General features: G+C 42.0%; 1 protein-coding gene across 1 annotated transcript in view; it reads left to right on the top strand.

The window, feature by feature from the left end:
• Positions 1-19,351, top strand: part of LOC124616116 (phosphorylated adapter RNA export protein) — a 112,938-nt gene that overhangs the window by 1,021 nt on the left and 92,566 nt on the right. Inside the window, exon 2 of the mRNA XM_047144380.1 lies at positions 15,442-15,752. Within this exon, the coding sequence (XP_047000336.1) occupies positions 15,442-15,752 (311 nt within the window). The remainder of the gene's footprint in view (positions 1-15,441; positions 15,753-19,351) is intronic.

The raw sequence follows: 19,351 nt of genomic DNA, 5'->3' as shown, positions 1-19,351 counted from the left end.
GTGACAGATCCAAATAAAAACAAAAGAATATCTGCTGACTTACTTCATTAATTTCCTTGTCAAGGATTCATATTTTCAAACTGACGCATATACAGTTATGCCTATTATAAAGAAAACTGAAAACTAGCACTAGGAACATTCATTTTTAAATACACCACAGACATACCCCTGTTATCATTGTAAAAATATACTTAGCATAATCATAAGTAGGCCTAGTTAGTATTTGTATAAGATGGCATATCCATTTAAAATAAGTTCCACAAGCAGAGTTGCTATTGGTTCTGCTCCAAAACCACTCTCTCTTCCATTTCCATGGATGTATGCCAACAGTGCATTATAAAGTAAGGCACCAATGCAGCTCATGTCTCTGAGCATGAGATCATATTTGCTTTTCATGGAGGGAGACATAGTTGTTATTATGGTAAGTCACTGTAGGTTTGTAGAGCTTAAAGCTCATAATCATCATGCACATTGTTTTTGCGCTGTCAGTATTCACAGCTTTTTAAAGTGAACTTTGCAGTGTGTGCCTTGTAGAGCTATGTGATGTATTTCAAATACTGTAGGTATTTTCTGTATAATAGCAAGTTTCTTTTATGGTGGCTGTCAGTTATGCCCTGGAATATTTTTCCATTGGTTTTGAGGGAGTGGAATTATCCAAAATATGCCAGTGTTAATACCTTTTCTGAATCAAATTTTTGAAATGGCTGTCAGAGCGAAACATGCTGAATTGAGTCACTATGAACATTTCATTACATGGTATTTTTCATGCAAGTCTTGGTATGATTTTATAGTTAAATTTGTAGTTTGTAATCTTACTGATTCCCAATCTTAAGGATTTAAGGTCATGAATTTGATTCATTTTCCAAATTTTTCTGTAATTTGGTTTATTCAAATTGTCAACATGTTAGCATTGAACCATGTGTAGACTGCACTGGTACAATGGTTGAACACAAAGATGCCTTATTTTACTCACCATTACAGTAGTATTAACTCAAATAATGTCGCTATTGTGTCTTAGTCATTATGGTAATACGGAACAGAAGAACACCTATCACTCTTTCATAAATTTTTATTTTCCCATTAGCCAGTTTTTGAGCCACTGCAGGTTTGTCATCAAATGGTGGAGAATTATAGGAACAAACTGCAGCTCATTTCTGGGATCACTTCCTTTTCTTTTTGTGGTTTTAGTGGCCTGTTTGTAGGACCTGGTATGGGCTGTAGGTGAGTGGACTTTTGAAAGTGGTTGTTAATACCACAGCAATACAAATAATGTATGGGGGTGTAATGACTAAAGTAACATGAGTGGTGTTCACTAATTTCTTACAAGGGAACCTCCCCATCGCACCACCCTCAGATTTAGTTATAAGTTGGCACGGTGGATAGGCCTTGAAAGACTGAACACAGATCAATCGAGAAAAAAGGAAGAAGTTGTGTGGAACTATGAAAAAAATAAAACATACAAACTGAGTAGTCCATGCGCAAGATAGGCAATATCAAGGATAGTGTGAGCTCAGGAGTGCTGTGGTCCCGTGATTAGCATGAGCAGCTGCAGAATGAGAGGTCCTTGGTTCAAGTCTTCCCTGGAGTGAAAAGTTTAATTTTTTATTTTCAGACAATTATCAAAGTTCAGGCACTCACACGTAATCAATTTTGCTCTCCAAAATTCCAGGACATGTTCAGATTTGCTTGGACATATGCAGGATTTGACGGTCTACACACGGAAAAATTTGAAAACGTTAAAAACGTACGTTTTGACAGAGCACAGGGAAAACTGTGCGACTGTGAAACTGTTGCAATAATTTGTTGCAGTTTATGTGACAAACTCTTATGTTTTCATCACTTTTTTGGGAGAGATTATCACATCCACAAGAAAACCCAAGTTGGGCAAGGTAGAAGAATCTTTTTGCCCATTCGCCAAGTGTAGAAGTTAGGTGAGTCGACAACATATTCCTGTCATGTGACGCACATACCGTCACCAGTGTCGTATAGAATATATCAGACGTGTTTTCCTGTTGAGGTATCAGTTGACCTATGACCTTGCGATCAAATGTTTTTGATTCCCATTGGAGAGGCACGTCCTTTCGTCTACTAATCGCATGGTTTTGCGGTGCGGTTGCAAAACACAGACACTAAACTTGTTACAGTGAACAGAGATGTCAATGAACAATCGGACAGATCATAACTTTGCGAAAATAAAGAAATTAAACTTTTCACTTGAGGTTATACTTGAACCAAGGACGTCTCGTTCCGCAGCTGCTCACGCTAACTGTGGGACCACGGCGCTCCTGAGCTCACGCTGTCCTTGATGTTGCCTATCTTGCGCATGGACTACTCAGTTTGTATATTTTGCTTGTTTTTTTCATAATTCCACACAACTTCTTCCTGTTTTCTCGATTGATCTGTGTTCAGTTGTTCAAGGCTTATCCGCTGTGTCAATTTATAACTAAATCTGAGGGGGGTGCAATGGGGAGGTTCCCTTGTTAGCGTGTATCCGAGTGAAGATCTTCATTGAGTGAACCACTTTGATTTTGTATGTGGAAAAATAACAAGCGACTTGTATCTTCTTAGCCAACCATCAAAGACTTGCCTTAATCAAACATTAACAATTTTATATTTCGAGTCAGAACACCCACCATTTAAGATTTTGATTAATCTTGATTTGTTTGTTCTTCCAACAGAGATAAGCAGGCCTACCCCTACGAAATTTTGTATCACTCCCCGTTTTCAGATTTGAGTAGTTTGACATTTTTGACACTGTGATTATGCGAAATGACATTTACTGAAATTTTGAAAATAAATTAATATGCTTCGTTTATCACTCAATCTGTGAAGTTTGGTGGTTACATACTCTAAAGCATAAAGATTGTTAGTAGTGTTACATAATATCTATAAGCAGTCACATCAAGGCAAGAAAAATATCAGCATTGCATTGAATATCACTTAAAGTGAACGTGATAATCGCCAAAATCTTTTTTCCAAAATCATACTCAAAGAATGGCCTATCACATGGAAACTATGATTATTGGGGATTTTTTTTCTTTTTTATGTCTTTTTTTCCCTGGTTTATTCCAAATTTAGGTCTACTTTTAACTTTCAAAACCCTTTACCTGCTTTGACCTGTGTTGGGTTGTGTGACTACATGGTGACACAGTGCATTAGTTTGTCAATTGTTTGTGAGTGGTGTTAAAGATGTTGGAATCCTTGAGCATTTTTTGTGATAATAATATGGGAAGAGTTTGTGGCAGTTTGGTAGTGGGTTATTTTGATGTTGATAGCTGTGGGCAGTAGATAGGTTTCAGGTTTGGAATTGTTCGTGTGGTGTGTTGTTTGTGGATGGCGATTTCATTTTACTTGTTGTTTTTATTTGTAATGGATGGGTCATCCCAAATCAAATCACCAGGATCATGTCACCCGCTGTTTCAGATTTTCATTGAACTTTGTACATTTGCTTGTACTTACAACATAATAACTTCCGCAGATTTTTATTGATCTAGCAATAAAACTTCTTTTTATATTGAATTTTCAATGTAGTGATGTTCTGATAACTGGCCTCTGTAAGACGTACATGCAGAATGCTACTTATATACAGCAATATTCTTTTAACTTGGGGTCTTAATGTATGTCGCTTTCCACTTTCTGAGAAAATTACCTGTTCATTGAAACATGTTTATATCACATTTCTCCAGCCTGTTGGGAACCTTATTTTGGTCTGAAATAATTCCCAATATTGTAGGCTTTCTAATGAAATAAAAATTTTAATGTGTTTTCTATCAATGGACACAGAAATGAACTGAAAATCAACAAATGTCTTATGTGATGAAATAATGGTCATTTCAACTAATTTCATCCAGGCCCAACATCCACTGCCTCTGATTTGAATGAAACTGTTTTTTACTTGTTATTTTAACCATGGTAATAATTAGTGTAAAATTATTTCTTTCACATATTTCATAAAGTTATTGGAGGAAAATATGCCAAAGTTTCCAAAAAGCATACATAAATGCTTTTGCTGAAACTTCTCAATGTCCAGGCTGCTTTACTTCAGAAAAAAGGTGTAACTTAGTTTATTTTCAGCACACCAGTCAAATTTTTCCTCATACCAGATAAAGGCTACACTTTTATGGGAAAAAAATTTAATAACTCTGCTTGACCTCTAAGAACCCAGAAAAGCAACTTAAATTTTTATGGTTCAAACACTGAGTTCCTAAATATGCAAAATACTTTCAGGCAGAGCTGGTATCAGGCTGATAATTTTTTTTAAAAATTGAGTCTTAAGATATGATTGCAAATGAAAAACTGCATGGACTTTTGGAATTGGATTTCCATTTCTATATTTAAGTATTTCATATCATTGTTCAGAATGTCATTTAAAACACATTATGTAGACTAATGAATTTTAATGTATATTTGTATGGCTCATGTTTTGTTAGGGGTAATTCCTTGTCAGTTTAACACAGAAAAGTAGCATTTTAATTGGATTGTCTAAGATTTCTTTCTTTTGATGCATCCAATGACCCAAATAAAAGCTGGTAAAACTACCAATTTCCAGAGGTGCAAGACAATGTTGAAAAAAATTACAGGCCAGCTAAGTATGCCAATTGTGTGAAATTTACTTGCGTGGCACATTCGTATGCCAATCTGTTTATAGGCTGTTTCCCTTTCCCCCTGTGCCTCTCCTCTGGTTACCCTGCTTGGACCTGGTTTATGACTGGGATTTGAGTTTCCTTTTCCGGCATTTACTACAACTTTTCATTAAATAAACACATTGGTCCCCATTGTTAGGTTTGACCTGCCCCCATGTTCAAAATTCATCAGAAATGCAGATTGTGCAGGCAAGGTTGCCCAGTGTGGTGTATGCCCTACCTTTGCACCTTTCTGTCTTTGCACCCTTTGCTTTAATAAAGCAGAACACCCAAAACTGAGCATGATAGCCATCTACTTGTGGGGGAGGGGGGGGGGGGGGTCACCAAGTACCTGCATGGTGGTAGCCTCCTGATCACACAGGGATTGCAATGTTAGTAGTCGAGCTGAAAACTCCCCATGTGTGCCAAGGTATATATGACCATCATGATTGGGGCATGGGGACTCTGATCAACAGATTACTGGCCAGGTAGCTATGATGAGGCTGGGCAGTATCCGTTTGGAGAGCCTGATTTAGGAGTGGATGGCACCATGGTGGATGAGCTGCAAATGAAGCGGATGAATTTATCTACCGCTGGTGGCCATACAGCTCCAGCAGTCTCCATGGAAGGAAAGTCATCTTTTATTGCAGAGAGATACAATCCTAAAATGTTCCCTTCCCTTACATTGCTGTGGGAGGGACGTAGGGCTAAGCAGAATGCAGAGAAATGCTCGCCGCAATGCTTGCTTTGCACGAGGAGTAATGGTGATTCCTTCGTGGCCGCAAAGCCCTTATTCTTTGTGGAGAATTTAGAAGATAAGTTTGAGGAAGTTCCAACCGTCTCTATATCTGCATCTTCATAGATAGTCCACAAGACACTGTACAGTGCATAGCAGAGGATACCCTGTACTGCTGCTAGTAATTTCCTTTCCTGTTCCACTGGCAAGTAGAGTGTGGGAAAAACAGTTGTCTCTATGCCTCCATAGTAGCCCTGATTTATTGTACCTTATCTTCATGGTCCTTATGCGCAATGTATGTTGGCGGCAGTAAAATTGTTCAGCAGTTAGCTTCAAATGCCGGTTCTCTAAATTTTCTCAATAGTGTTTCTCGGAAAGAACGTTGCCTTCCCTACAGGGATTTCCATTTGAGTTACTGAAGCATCTCCGTAACACTTATATGTTGTTTGAACCTACGAGTAATAAATCTTGCAGCCTGCCTATGAATTGCTTTGATGATGTCTTCCCCTGGTACAGATCCCGTACGTTCGAGCAGCACTCAAGAATAGGCCACATCAGTGTTCTATAAGCGGTCTCCTTTACAGGTGAATTACACTTTCCTAAAATTCTCCCAATAAACCGAAGTTGACCATTTGCCTTCCCTACCACAGTTCTCATATGCTCATTCTATCTCAAATTGCTTTGCAACATTACACTCAAATATTTAAATGACTTGACTGTATCAAACAGGACAGTAGTAATACTGTATCCAAACATTAATTGTTTGTTCTTGCTACTCATCCACATTAACTTGCATTTTTAATATTTAGAGCTAGCTGCCATTCATTACATTAATTGAAAATTTTGTGGAAGTCATGTATCTTCCTTCAGTCACTCAACTTTGACGCCTTACCATACACCATGGTATCATAAGCAAACAACCCCAGATTGCTAACCATCCAGTCCGCAAAATCATTTATTTATATTGAGCACAAAATAGGTCCTTTCACACTTCCCTGGGGCATTCCTGACGAACACTCCTGATAAGACACTTGTTATCGAGGACTACTTACTGGGTTCTGTTATTGATCCCCTGCCAATCATGGGCGCTGCTTGCTTGTAACAAGCTGTCTCTCCCCATTATGGTCTAAATCTTGTTCAGGGAATCATTTTCCACCGAGACTTGCTCTTGCAGTTTGATGAAGAGCTATGAATCAACTTGGAGTGACGGGCTGTACACTTTGTCCGTTGTGTACATAGAGAGCCAAAGGACAATAGGGTTGTCACCAGTGCTTTCATCTTTGCCTTTGAGGGTGATTCATTGCCTGAGAAGGTCATGGTGATTGTATACTGATGCATGTGAAACCATACATTTCCCTCCTCCTCCCCCTCCCCCTTCTGCCATGCTTCAAGTGTTTGAAATTTGGGCACATGTTTTCGCATTGCAATGCTAGCCCCGCCTGTAGAGATTGTGAATGAGTGCTGCATGCAACACTCCTTGTGCTTCACCCCCTATCTGTGTCAGCTGTGGAAATGACCATTCACCATTCTCGCTGCTCACTAGACTGCACTGTTTTCTAGAGAGAAAAGAAAATATAGAAATACAAGACTCTGGACAAACTGAACTAACCAGTAGGCCAAGAAGTATTACGAACAGTTGCAACCAGCAAGTGAAACAGTGTCATATGCCACAGCTGTGATATCGCCCACTTAGGTGATGGTACTCCTGCGTGTTACACCTCCTACGGTGATCCCTCAGGGCCGCTCAACCATGTCTGCCTCCCTGATGGTTGGCGGACCCCCCTCTTGCTGCTTGCTCCACATTTACTTTGGTATTAGTGGCTTCACACTAACCAGGGACATTGGTCCCCATCTCTCAGCCAGAGACGAATCACCTTCTTTCAGCTTCTCTTGGCAGGGAGGGGGTCCCTCAGGACACATTCTTCCAAGGTTTCCACTGGTCTACAACCAAACACGAGCCAGTGGCCTGCCAGTCACAGGGCTTACGATTATCTTTGCCTAAAACTGATTCAGAAAAGCCCCTGCAATCGTCGAAAGTCCTCTAAGGAGAGGAAAGACAAGAAAAAGTCCTCCTAGAAGGCAGACATTATGGTGGCCCCCAGACGATCAGACCCCACCTCTTCTATCCCTGTGGCTGATATGGAGATTCCGGTGGTCCTGAGGCCCCAATTTACACCGCACAACTGATCCAAGAACCTATGTATATTGATGCCATAAGCCCTCAACCTGCATCAGCAGATAACCCTAGGCCATAACCTACCTCCTTGATCCCTTCATGGCCTCACAGTACATCGACAGCATTATTATCCAGTGGAATTGTACCGGTTTTTCCACCACCTTTCTGAACTGTGACAGCTTTTAAACACTTCCCGTACCTTCTGCATCCTTTCACAAGACGTGGACTCCAGCCCTTCATGAATATTGGGGTTGTTATAAAAATCGTGCTACCTATGACAGGGTGTTTGGGTGGAGTTTGCACATATGTTCTGGACACTTTATATAGTGAACTTGTGCCTCTTAATTAATACACATTTGGATGATGATGATGTTTGGTTTGTAGGGCACTAAACTGCGCGGTTATCAGCGCCCATACAAATTCCCAACCTTTGCTCAGTCCAATCTCGCCCTTTAATGAATGCTGACGAAATGATGAGAACAACACAAACACCCCGTCATCTTGAGGCAGGTGATATACCTTTGAAGGCCTTGACTGTGTGGGTAAGGGCGTTTCAGGATATTACACACTTCATTGTGGTGCACGGCCATTGACCTTTTATTTGCAGCCCTTTTGTTCTCCCATCCACCCACTGAAGAGTTTGCAATGACCTGCATGTATTGACCACTTCCTGATCTCCCTGTCCCTGCCTCAGCATCACTCCCCTGGATGCCTGCCCAGATGGGCTCTCAACAGTGTTGACTGGGGTGCTTTTGCCTCTGTTGTTGCTGCTGTTGGTTCTCCACCGCATGGGGATATTAATGAGACAGTCCAAAATACAACTACAGCCATTCTTTCAGCAGCTGATTTAGTGATCCCTTGTTCCTCAGGCCCGCCTCAATGGCAGACTTTACGTTGGTGGTCACCAAAAGTCACAGAGGCCAGCACCGTAAGTGGGACCCATCAATGGAGCACCTCATTGCCTTTTAATGGCTCCATGGAAGGGTCCACCACCTAATTAAACGATTGAAGCAAGCATGCTGGGAACGTATGTTTCAACCATCGGACCACATAGGCCTACGTCTGCTTTGCAGGTTTGGGTGAAGATCAGATGTGTCTACAGATACCAGACACCGTAGGAGTACCTGGTAGAATGGCACTGTCTGCACTGACACACACACCGTTGCGAACATTTTGCTGTGCCTTATGCTTGAGCCTCGGTGTCTGAAAATTATCAAACAGCCTTTTGTGTCCTAAACCAGCGGGTGGAGCGAAAGCAATTATCTTTTATTACGTGCCACGTGGATCCATATAATACTCCATTAAGCGAGTGGGAATTCATCAGTGTCCTAGCCCACTGCCCTGATACAGTACCTGGGCCGGACAGCATCCACAACCAAATGATCGAGCACCCCTGGTGGATTGTCAGTGTCGTATACTTGCCATCTTTAACTACATCTGGGGCGAAGACGAGTTCCCATCACAGTGGCTGAAACCGGGTAAGCACCCTCTAGAGATGAACAGTTATTGCCCAATAAGTCTCACCAATGTTCTCTGTAAGTTACTTTAATGCATGATGAGCAGGCAGCTGTGTTGGCTCCTTGTTTCTTGAAGTCTTCTGGCTCCGTCCTAGGGTGGTTTTTGCCAAGGCCATTCCACTACTGATTATCTGGTTTACCTGTATTCTGCTATGCAAACAGCTTTTTCTCGACACCAACACGTTCTTCAACTTGCAAAAGGCTTATGACACCACATCCTTGCTACCTTACACGAGTGGGGTCTCTGGGATCCACTCCCGATTTTTATCGAGAACTTCTTGTTGCACCGTACTTTGTGGGTTCGAGTCAGTGCTTCCCACAGTACCCCCCCCCCCCCCCTTTCCATATCCAAGAGAATGGGGTCCTGCAGGGCTCTCTAGTGAGTGCCCCTCTCTTTCTAGTAGCCATCAATGGTCTAACAGCAGCTGTGGGGTGCTCAGTATCACCCTCCATGTATGCTGATGACTTTTGCCTCTACTATTGATCCTAGTGTGTGGGTGTCACTGAATGTTGACTGCAAGGTGTCATATGAAAAGTGCAGGCATGGGCACTCATCCATAACTTTCGGTTTTCAGCCGTCAAGACTCGGATCACGCACTTCTGTCGGCGTCATACCATTCGTCCACAACCAGAACTTTACCTCAGTGACCAACTACTCAATGTGGTGGTGACTTATTGCTTTTTAGGACTGGTCTTCAGCCCTCGGTTAACATGGATTCCTTATCTTCCCCACCTTAAGCATGAGTGCTTGCTGCACCTTCATATACTTTGGTGCCTGAATAACACTAGCTGGGGTGCAGATTGCATTACTCTTCTGCAGCTTTACAAAACCCTGATGTAGTCCGATCTTGATTATGAGAGTGTGGCATACAATTCAGCATCACGCTCAGTGTTGCGGGTAGTGGACACCGCTGCAGAGTTCGACTTGTGATAGGAACTTTTCAAACTAGCCCTGTTCGAACTAGCTTTTCAAACAGCTTACTCATTGAGGCTGAGGTCCCTCTATTTTGGATCAGACGCTGACAACGGCTTGTCAGTTATGCTACATGTGTTCACAGCTCCCCTAAACATCCAAACTACCATATTCTCTTTCCAAACACGGGATATCCATCTCCAGTGAAGGTGGCCCAGATCAGGGATTATGATTGTCATATGCATCCGGTCCGACCTCTGTGACCTCCAGGTGATTCCTCTGCCACATCTCCTCCTGGCCCACTCACGTACACCTCCATGGTGCATCCCTCAGCCACAGTTTTGTCTTAATCTGTCACAAGGTCCAAAAGGCTCAGTCCCTCCCGAGGCCCTCTCTCACCAATTTTTCTCCATCCTTGTCACATCCTGTGGTTCATAAGTAGTCTATACTGATGGCTTGATGGTTGCTGGTCACATGGGCGTTGCTTATACTCACATGGAGCATACTGAACTGTGCTCTTTGCCGGATGGCTGTTGTGTTTTCACTGTGAAGTTGGTACCACCCCTTGTGCTCTTGGACTTATCCATTCCTGCACCGGTGGGTTCTTGCAAGCTCTCGACCAGTGTTACCTCCATCATCCCTTGATCATTGCTATTCAGGATTCCCTGTATGCCCTCGAACAGTGGGGATGCTCAGTGACCTTTGTCTGGATCCCAGGCCACGTCAGGATCCCGAGGAATGAACTCGCCGATAGTGTGGCCAAACTGGCTACCAGTAAACCAACTCTTGAGATCGATATTCCAGAAACAGACCTTCAATCGGTATTATGCTCTAAAGTTTTAGGAATCTGGAATACGGAATGGCTAACTCGGACTTCACCAAACAAACTATGACTGATAAAGGAGATTACAGATCTGTGGAGCTTCTCCATGCAGGTCTCTTGCAAGGCCTCCACTGTCCTTTGCCGACTCCGCATCGACCATACTTGGCTGACTCATGGTCATCTCCAGTGACGTAAGGACCCACCATTTTGTTGTTGTGGTTCCTGTTTCATGGTGGTCCACATTTTGCTGGACTGTCTCATCCTAGACACCCTGTGAAGGACTGTTAATCTCCATGACTCACTACTCCTGGTGTTAGGGGATGATGACTCAGCAGCTGACTTGTGAGGGTTGCCTAGAAAGTAATTCACCGCATTTTTTCCTTCAACAATTCTTTATTGAACAGAGAATTACACACACAAAAGAATGGTGTTTTATTTACAAACCCTATTTTTCCACGTAATCTCCATCTCGTTCCATGGCCTTCCTCCAGTGCGAAACAATGATGTGTATGCCCTGTTGGTACCAATCCTTGTCCTGGTGGTGGAGCCAGTGCTTCACTGTGTGAATCACCTCCTCATCATCCTCAAAATGTCTTCCACGAATGGCATCCTTCAGTTAGTCCAAACAAGTGGACATCCGAGGGGGCTAGGTCAGGTCTGACAGCCATGGATTGTCTCCCCGACCACTGCAAATCGTGGAGCTCTGCCGAACTGCCTGCCGATAACCTCATCCTCCGTGCCTAGTGACTAACTGTACTTATGTCGACAGCAGATGCTCCATAGACTTTGCACAAGTGTTTGTGAATATTTCCCACAGGTTCTTTCTCTGCAGTGAAAAATTCAATGATGGCAAGTTGCTTTTAACATAAACTTGGCGTGCTCACTCAGGAGAATGCAAATGATACATACGTAACATTTCAAATTCATAGCATTGTTTTCTGTTGAGAAAAAAAAGTGTTGTATTTCTTTCTGGGTAATCCTCGTTTCATCTTGCTGTGTCTTTTTGTGGTGGACAGATTAATGTGTTGCAGAGTGTCTGGCTCATTCTCCTTTTTTTAAATTGTGATCAGCCGGCCCAAACCATCTGCTCTATTGTTTTAATATCTCCTTCTACTTTTTCTTGTGGTGTATGTTTTCCCCATTTTTTGTTTGTTCCATTTGTTTTCTTTTTAGGTGTGGTTCCCCATTCCTTTTCTCCATTTTACTTTCTCAAACGTATTTAGGGTGTTTTTGTACCTTGAGCCTTGCTTGTATCAGGAAAAAGGGACTGATGACCCTGTAGTTTGGTTCCTTGGTACCGCAGACCAACTAACCAACCAATCCAACTGAACTGATCTGACCATTGACTGGAAGTGCTTATGTTTGGCTACGTGGATTTCACATTCCCAAACAGTGTCTTGTCACCTAGCCACAGTTGTTCGCGTTTGGCTTGAAGAACATTCTGGACAATTCAAGTGAATGATTTGGCCACCTAGATCACTCAACATGAATCCTACCAAACATCTGTGGGCATAATCGAGAGGTCAGGTCATGCATAAAATCCTGTATCAGCAACACTTTCGCAATTATGGATGGCTGTAGAAGTTGTATGGCTCAGTTTTTCTGTAGGAGACTTCGAGCAGCTTGTTGAATCCATGGCGTGTCGAGTCATTGCACTATGCCGATCAAAAGGAAGTTTGACACAATATTAGGAGGTATCCCATGACTTTTGTCACCTCGTTGTTATCCTAAATTTGATTTGTAGATCATTGTCGGAACACGATATAGTCCAGTTAGTTATCTCCCTGTGACTTCTGGTCTTTCCCAATATACCTTTTCCCTTGTAATTGTGGAAGGTAGTGTGCATTTTCAACCTTTTGCGGTGCAATGAATAATCCATTAAATTTCGGGCATGCAGCTGTGCAAATAAAATTTCTTCCACTGCAATTTTCATGGTAGGCTGGAAGGTCACTTTAACACAGTGTGGCTACTCTTTCCTCGAAGATAGGCTGAATTCTCGAGAAACACTGTGTTAAGGAGATCTTCTGGCCTCCCACGAAAATTGCAGCTTTACTCATCTCTGTAAAGGACGATTTATTGCTTCATAAGGCGGATGTGTATCAGATTCCTTGAGGAAATTGTGAGAAGTCACGCTCCGTTCATGAGAGATGCATGGGACATTGAAGATATGTACGCTTATCACAACCAGACAAATCAGCTGTGGCCGAACATTGTATGGATACAGGGCATTCCGTGGACTACAGTGATGTGAAGATTCTAACATCCACCTCTTCCTTTTGGGATTCTGTCTTCAAGTTATAGAGATTGGATTAGCTAACAATTTAATAAATAGGGATAATGGTTTTAATGTGGACAAAGCATGGAATCCGGCTCTTGGGATTATTAAACTGCAGAGAAGTCTTCATGGTGTCATCACCGCCGAATGTACATCGATAAGCAAATTGAATGTCTGAACGCCTTCGCCACAGGCAGTGCATGAGTAAGCATATCCATTTGCTGCCGATCAGCGTCTGTAACTCGCAGGTGTGTACCGCTGCAGTGGAGCATATAAGGTTACGCTTGGCACCGTGTCATCAGTCTTATGACTTACTCTGAGGATGGCCGGACAATATGCGGCTGAAATATCAGTGGAAGAAATTTTATATGTGCTGCTGCATGCCTGAAATTTAATGAACTTGGAAGATGTGTTCAGTATAACTAATTTTAATGCATGTTGGAGCTCTAAAAGTCTCTATCCCCTCTTGTTCGTTCCTCCCAGTTCATAGCCCCCAATAACACTTCCATTCCCTTCCCTTCAGTGGTATTCTAGCCACCTAAGAATATCAAATTTTCATTGCCCTTCACGTATTCTTCAGTCTCTGTATTTTCTTATATATATTCTGTTTCCTTGTCATAAGCTTGTGGTGTGCCTATGGAAACTTGTACAATGATTGTTGGTGTTGGCATAGTATCAATCTTCAGATGAATAGTCTAATTGCTGTGTTGCTCATAATAACTGACTCTATTTCCTGCCTGGCTGTTGTGAAGGTTTCCCAGTCTTGAAGTGTGCTTTTATCTTATACCAGACGAAACTTCCAGTTCTTCTAGCTGTTTTTCCTTTAATGCTACTTTTCTTATGAAGAAGAAAAGCTATGTACTCTGGATACAGTTTGGTTTATTGGCCACACTACAACTCGCAGTCTACAACTCAGATTACACTTAATTCGTTTCACAAGAACACCTCATTTGGCAAATTTATGTCATCGGACTCTTCTCTTTTCTCCGTTATTCATTCTCAGATCTGTGTTGATAAAAACAATGGAACTTCGCCAGGGAGGAGCTCCACGTTGCAATGCACAGCACTTCAGACTCTGAGGGACTATTTGTGAAGATTGAAACTCTTCAAAAAAGTGTCTTTTGCTGCCAAATGGCACCCCTGGAGCACCTGAAACATAAAAATCCAATCCAGGCAAATCCAGAATCATCTCAGTACCTTAACTAACAATAATAATGCTGCTTAAACTTAACTGAATGTCAGGTATGAAAAATTATTCAGGTATACCAACTGCTAAGTGTTTCACAAAACCCTGGAAAAATTAAGAGACATATCTGTGCTATTACTCTGCTCATAATGTTGCCAACTTCTACTACACTATTCACTGATTCTGTGTTAGCATCTTTTGTTATCTGACCAAAAATGTCTGGCATCTCTCCACTTCATTTCACTAATCCGTACCATCTTTCACTTAAGCCTGCACACAGTCTTCTTTTTAGAGTCTCCAGTTTCCCTTAATATTCAGGATTTTAACATCCCGATTAGTAGAATGTTAACTTCTTTATTCTTCATCCACATCAAAAGCAGGCCTATGACCTGTGGAGGAGGAGGGGGGGGGGGGGGGGAGGACTACTTTCACCTGGAAGTTTTTGCAAATGAAGTGACTATCATAGAGAGGGTGTCCTGTAAATGTGTTTTGTGTCTTTGTGGTGTCTTTAATGCAGTAGTTTCCATTGTGTTCTGCATCATCATACTTGGTGTCCATAATACTACAGTATTGCTATGTATAAAAAGTGTGTGACTGGAAAAGCAGCATGTTACCATTGAAGGAGTATGCCACAATTGCCCACAAGAATTCATACCTATAAGTCACTGATCCTTTATTAACTGAAAGAAATTGGGTAAAGTGAACGTGTGTCAGCTTCATCCTGTAATGTAATGATCTTTTGGTGTGTGATGTCATACATGCACATACCAAAAGAGATTAGACCACTGATAGTAGGTTGTGGTGACAGGCTAATCTGTAATGTAGTCTGAGATGTGGGTTAGGCTGAAAGTTGATGGTTTGGCTGTGAGTTGACGAAGCGGTATCAAATGCTTTAGTTAATAAAATACATCTACCAGGTCATGGAGGTTAATCCTTCAGAGTAATTTTTATTTTTAATGATGTTCATAATGGTTGTGGTTAATCTTTAACTGGAATACTTGTGTTTAAAGAAGTTAAAGTACTTCTCCATTTATTGAGAGATGAATGAAATTTTTAAATCGCAAAAGGTCGCTTTTAGAAAATTTTGAGGTACTGTTTACAATACTTTTGTGCAGTTGTTAATTCTTGCGTATGAGCTGCTCTAAATTTTTAGAAATAGATTTCATATAATGCAATTTCCTGTAATTGCACAGATCGTGGAGTACATACCGCTTGAGAGGCCAGTAAGCTACTCTGCTGCTCCTAGTGTCCATGTGGACGATGCAAACAGTGACGATGGTGCTGATGATGGTTCAGACAGTGGAAGTGAAGACAGTGACTCCCCGTGCTTCAGTGCAAAAAGACATAAAATGCAAACTGAACGCTCTACTTCTATTGATACACGCCTGAAACCAGAAATTAAAAAGAAGAAGTATGATATTTGGTGTGCAGAGTTGCAAGAGTCGGCACTTACGGATGATCTTGTAAATATTGATGTTGCCAACAAGATTATAGACCGCAGCAGGTATGTTTCAAATACAACATTTTGTATTATTGGTAGTTTTTTTGCAACACAAGTTTCAGTGATTGTGAATTGCGCAAGTGATTTTCAGTGCCTACATAATGTAAATCATATTGTTCAGTAAGGACAAGTATTAAGTATCCTAAGGATTTGTTTCCTCGTGTGTGATGTGAGTCAAAAGTTGGCTGTATAATTGTGTATATTATTATTTTGCGTGAAATGTTGGCATTGTTCTAATGGTGAAAACTAAAATATTATTTTGGAAGAGTGATAAAAAGTAACCATTGTAAATATTAATTAAAGATAACAGATAAAGGAAATGTGTTCTCTGAAGACAGAAACTTAAGTTTCACATTTACCAGGGTCAGATTTTAATATGTTGCAAAACTAAAGATCCTGAAATACATAAAATACTGAGTTTTCACACATACATTCACCATGTAGATTGCATCATGAAGGAGAACTTACGGGGATGTGGAGCAAATGAAGTTGTACATTTACAAAGACAGGAAGCTGATAAAAAGTATATCGGTAATTTACTGCCATCGTTCTGCTTTAAACTATTTTTACTTACTCAGGCTGTAACATTACCATGAAACTTCCTGGCAGATTAAAACTGTGTGCCCGAGTCAGAGTTCGAGTATCGGTCGGGCGCACAGTTTTAATCTGCCAGGAAGTTTCATATCAGCGCACACTCCGCTGCAGACTGAAAATCTCATTCTGTAACATTACCATGTTTACCTGTGCTAATACACCTCCATTGAATCTTGCTGAAAAGTGATTATCGAAAGTGGGCAATTTCAAATGATGCAGTCCAAACCTGGTTTACAGTCCAAAACACTTCAATTGCAGTGTGATATTCAATAACCTACTGTTTATGGACATATCAAGTCTCATTTACTATTATTTATGCACAGATAATGGGTAAGCCACATACTGCGCTTGATTGATGTGCTATAACAGTAATGATTGTTCTGAGTGTAATAACCTAACATTAATGCAGATTTGCAGTAATTAATGTGTGGCAAGTAAATCACTAATACATTTGCACATGAAGGAGGCAGCCAATGGGATGGGGACACTTCCAAAGCAGGCAACGATGGACGCAAGGCAGAGGGTGGTGGGGCAGGCTGCATCAGCAGAAGCCGTACCTTCTGGTAGCTTCCAGTGGCGAGCGAGGGTGCAGATGGTCAAGGTGTGCCACCAGCCCATCGACTGTATGGACATCACAAAGATGGTGTCCCTGGCGGTGGACAAGAGTGGCCAGTATGCACTTGGTCCGGTTTCCAAACCCTTACGTCCACACTTGCCTGACCGCGGAAGATGTAGCACAGGCCGCAGAAGGAAGAGGAGTGTGCGTGGCAGCCAGCTGTGAACCAACACTCTGCTCCCCCATAGGCGTGAAGTGATAGGTGCTCAGAAAATGGAGAAAGGCTTCATTCAGTGAAGAATCCACAACAAACTTCTTCATTTGGGATTTGAATATACACACTAGTCGTTCCGCCTGGTTATTTGATTGAGGGTGGAATGGCGGAGCCATAACATGATGAATGCTATGACTGTAGCAAAACAATTGAAATGCGTGAGAAATGAACTGAGGCCCATTATCAGAAGCGAAGGCACAAGGCAACCGCTCATTATAAAACGACCCTCAAAAGCATATGTTATGTTACCTCATCCAATGTCAATGCACGCCAGAGAATGGAAAGAAAAGGAAAATGCATCCACAACCAAGAGCCAGTAGGAACTTAAAAAGTGACCCGCAAAGTCTACATGAATGCATACCCATGACTGGTGCGGGGCAGTCCAGGGGGACAGAGAGACACCCTGGGAGCTGCTTATTGTTGGGCAAACTGCTCACAAGTTGCGACAGAATGAATGGTTTCACCGTCAATCCCTGGCCAAAACACGCCTCCTAGCTAACAGTTTAGTGAATGAAACTTCCCAATGGCTTTGGTGGAAAAGGAATAGAACCTCATGCCATAATGCTGTGGGAATGGCTACTCTGAGAGAGAGGTCTTCCATGAACAACAGCAAAACACTGTCAAAAACAGAGAGGCGATACAGTAAGGAAAAATAGCTGCGCAGGGCATCCAAAGCCCGACCCAGCGTTTTATCTGACCAGCCCTGTTGAACAAACCAACCACTTGGGGAAGAACCAACTGGCTCGGCAGCAACAGCAGCCTAACGGTATAAAGATGGAAGCAAAGCAGTTCTTCACGATCAAAATTGGGATCAGGATCCACAGGAAGGCGGGGCAAGACGTCTGATTGGCATGTTTAGGTGTAGGTCAAAAACAGTTTTCGTAGTTGTAGCAAGACAAGAATAGTGCCCAGTGTTTTAGGTGGTTTGCTGCCTTGTAAGGCAAAGAAGTGTGAGGGGTAAGCAAGGAACCCAAGGCTCTACAGTCAGTAATAAGATGAAACTTGGAGCCATACAATAAATATGAAATTTTTGGAGAGTGCAGATTATGTCAAGAGTCTCTTTTTTTCCACCTGGGATTAACACTGCTGGGCCAGTGTGAGAGATTTAGAGGTGAAAGCAACAGATCATTCACAGCCATGGCATATCAGTGCACTAGGACTGTGGCAAGACCGTACTGTGAGACATCAGTCGCCAAAACTGTGTGCTGACCCAAAGAGAATGTAGCTAAACAAGGGGCTGAGGGTAGTTTGGATTTCAACATTTAGAAAGCGTGTTCGCAATACGGGATCCAGCAAACAGGTATGTTCTTGTGCAACAAGGAATGCTTCTTCGTAGACGAGGGGCAAGGCATAAACTTAACAGCGGAGATATGGCCTGGCATAGGTTGAACCCCATCCCACTAGACCTCGAACCCCAAATAAAAAATGGAAGGTTCAGAAAAATGAGATTTTGCAAGTTTGGAACATGAGCCTGCAAACTGTAAGACAGAAAACAAAATACACAGATTTTTCAAGTGATTGGCAATGGAGGAGCCCGTGACAACAATATCATCCAGGTAACTAATGAAACCCTGGATAGGTGTAGTCAATTGCTCTAAAAATTGTTGGAAAATAGCAGAGGCACTGGCTACACCGAAAGGAAGGTGCAAATATTGATAAAGATCAAAAGAAATGTTCAAAACCAGAACTCTTTGTCCACAGGCATCTGCAGATTCGCTTCAGAAGAATCAATTTTAGGAAATTGCCGGCCACTCGATATTTTTGCCAACAGTTCTTTCTGGCATGGGAGAGGACACGTATATGCAGTCAACCACGTGCTGACAGTAGTACACAGAGGTGAAGTTTTCCAAACAGCTTCCGAAATACAACCAGCAGGGACAACCATTCACGAGCTGTAACATGTTGCACCACCTGTAGAGATTGAAGTCTGTCCAGTTGTGCTTTGACTTAATCTTTCAGGGTGACAGGAATAGGATACACTCGACAAAAACAAGGTTAAGTCGTGGCTTTCGAAGAAGTATGAGCAGAAAATTCACAGCATGCCCTATACCTTCCAAAAAAAAGTACAAAAACTCCTAACACAGTGTTTCCAATTGAGAATACGGTACTTGATCGGACACAAGGTGAACTGCATCAGTGATAGAAAATCCAAATTCCTGAAATGTGTCCATCCCGAAC

This window comes from Schistocerca americana, chromosome 5 (assembly GCF_021461395.2).
Source record: "Schistocerca americana isolate TAMUIC-IGC-003095 chromosome 5, iqSchAmer2.1, whole genome shotgun sequence".
NCBI classification, from domain to species: domain Eukaryota; kingdom Metazoa; phylum Arthropoda; class Insecta; order Orthoptera; family Acrididae; genus Schistocerca; species Schistocerca americana.
This window is presented reverse-complemented; position numbering and strand designations above follow the sequence as displayed.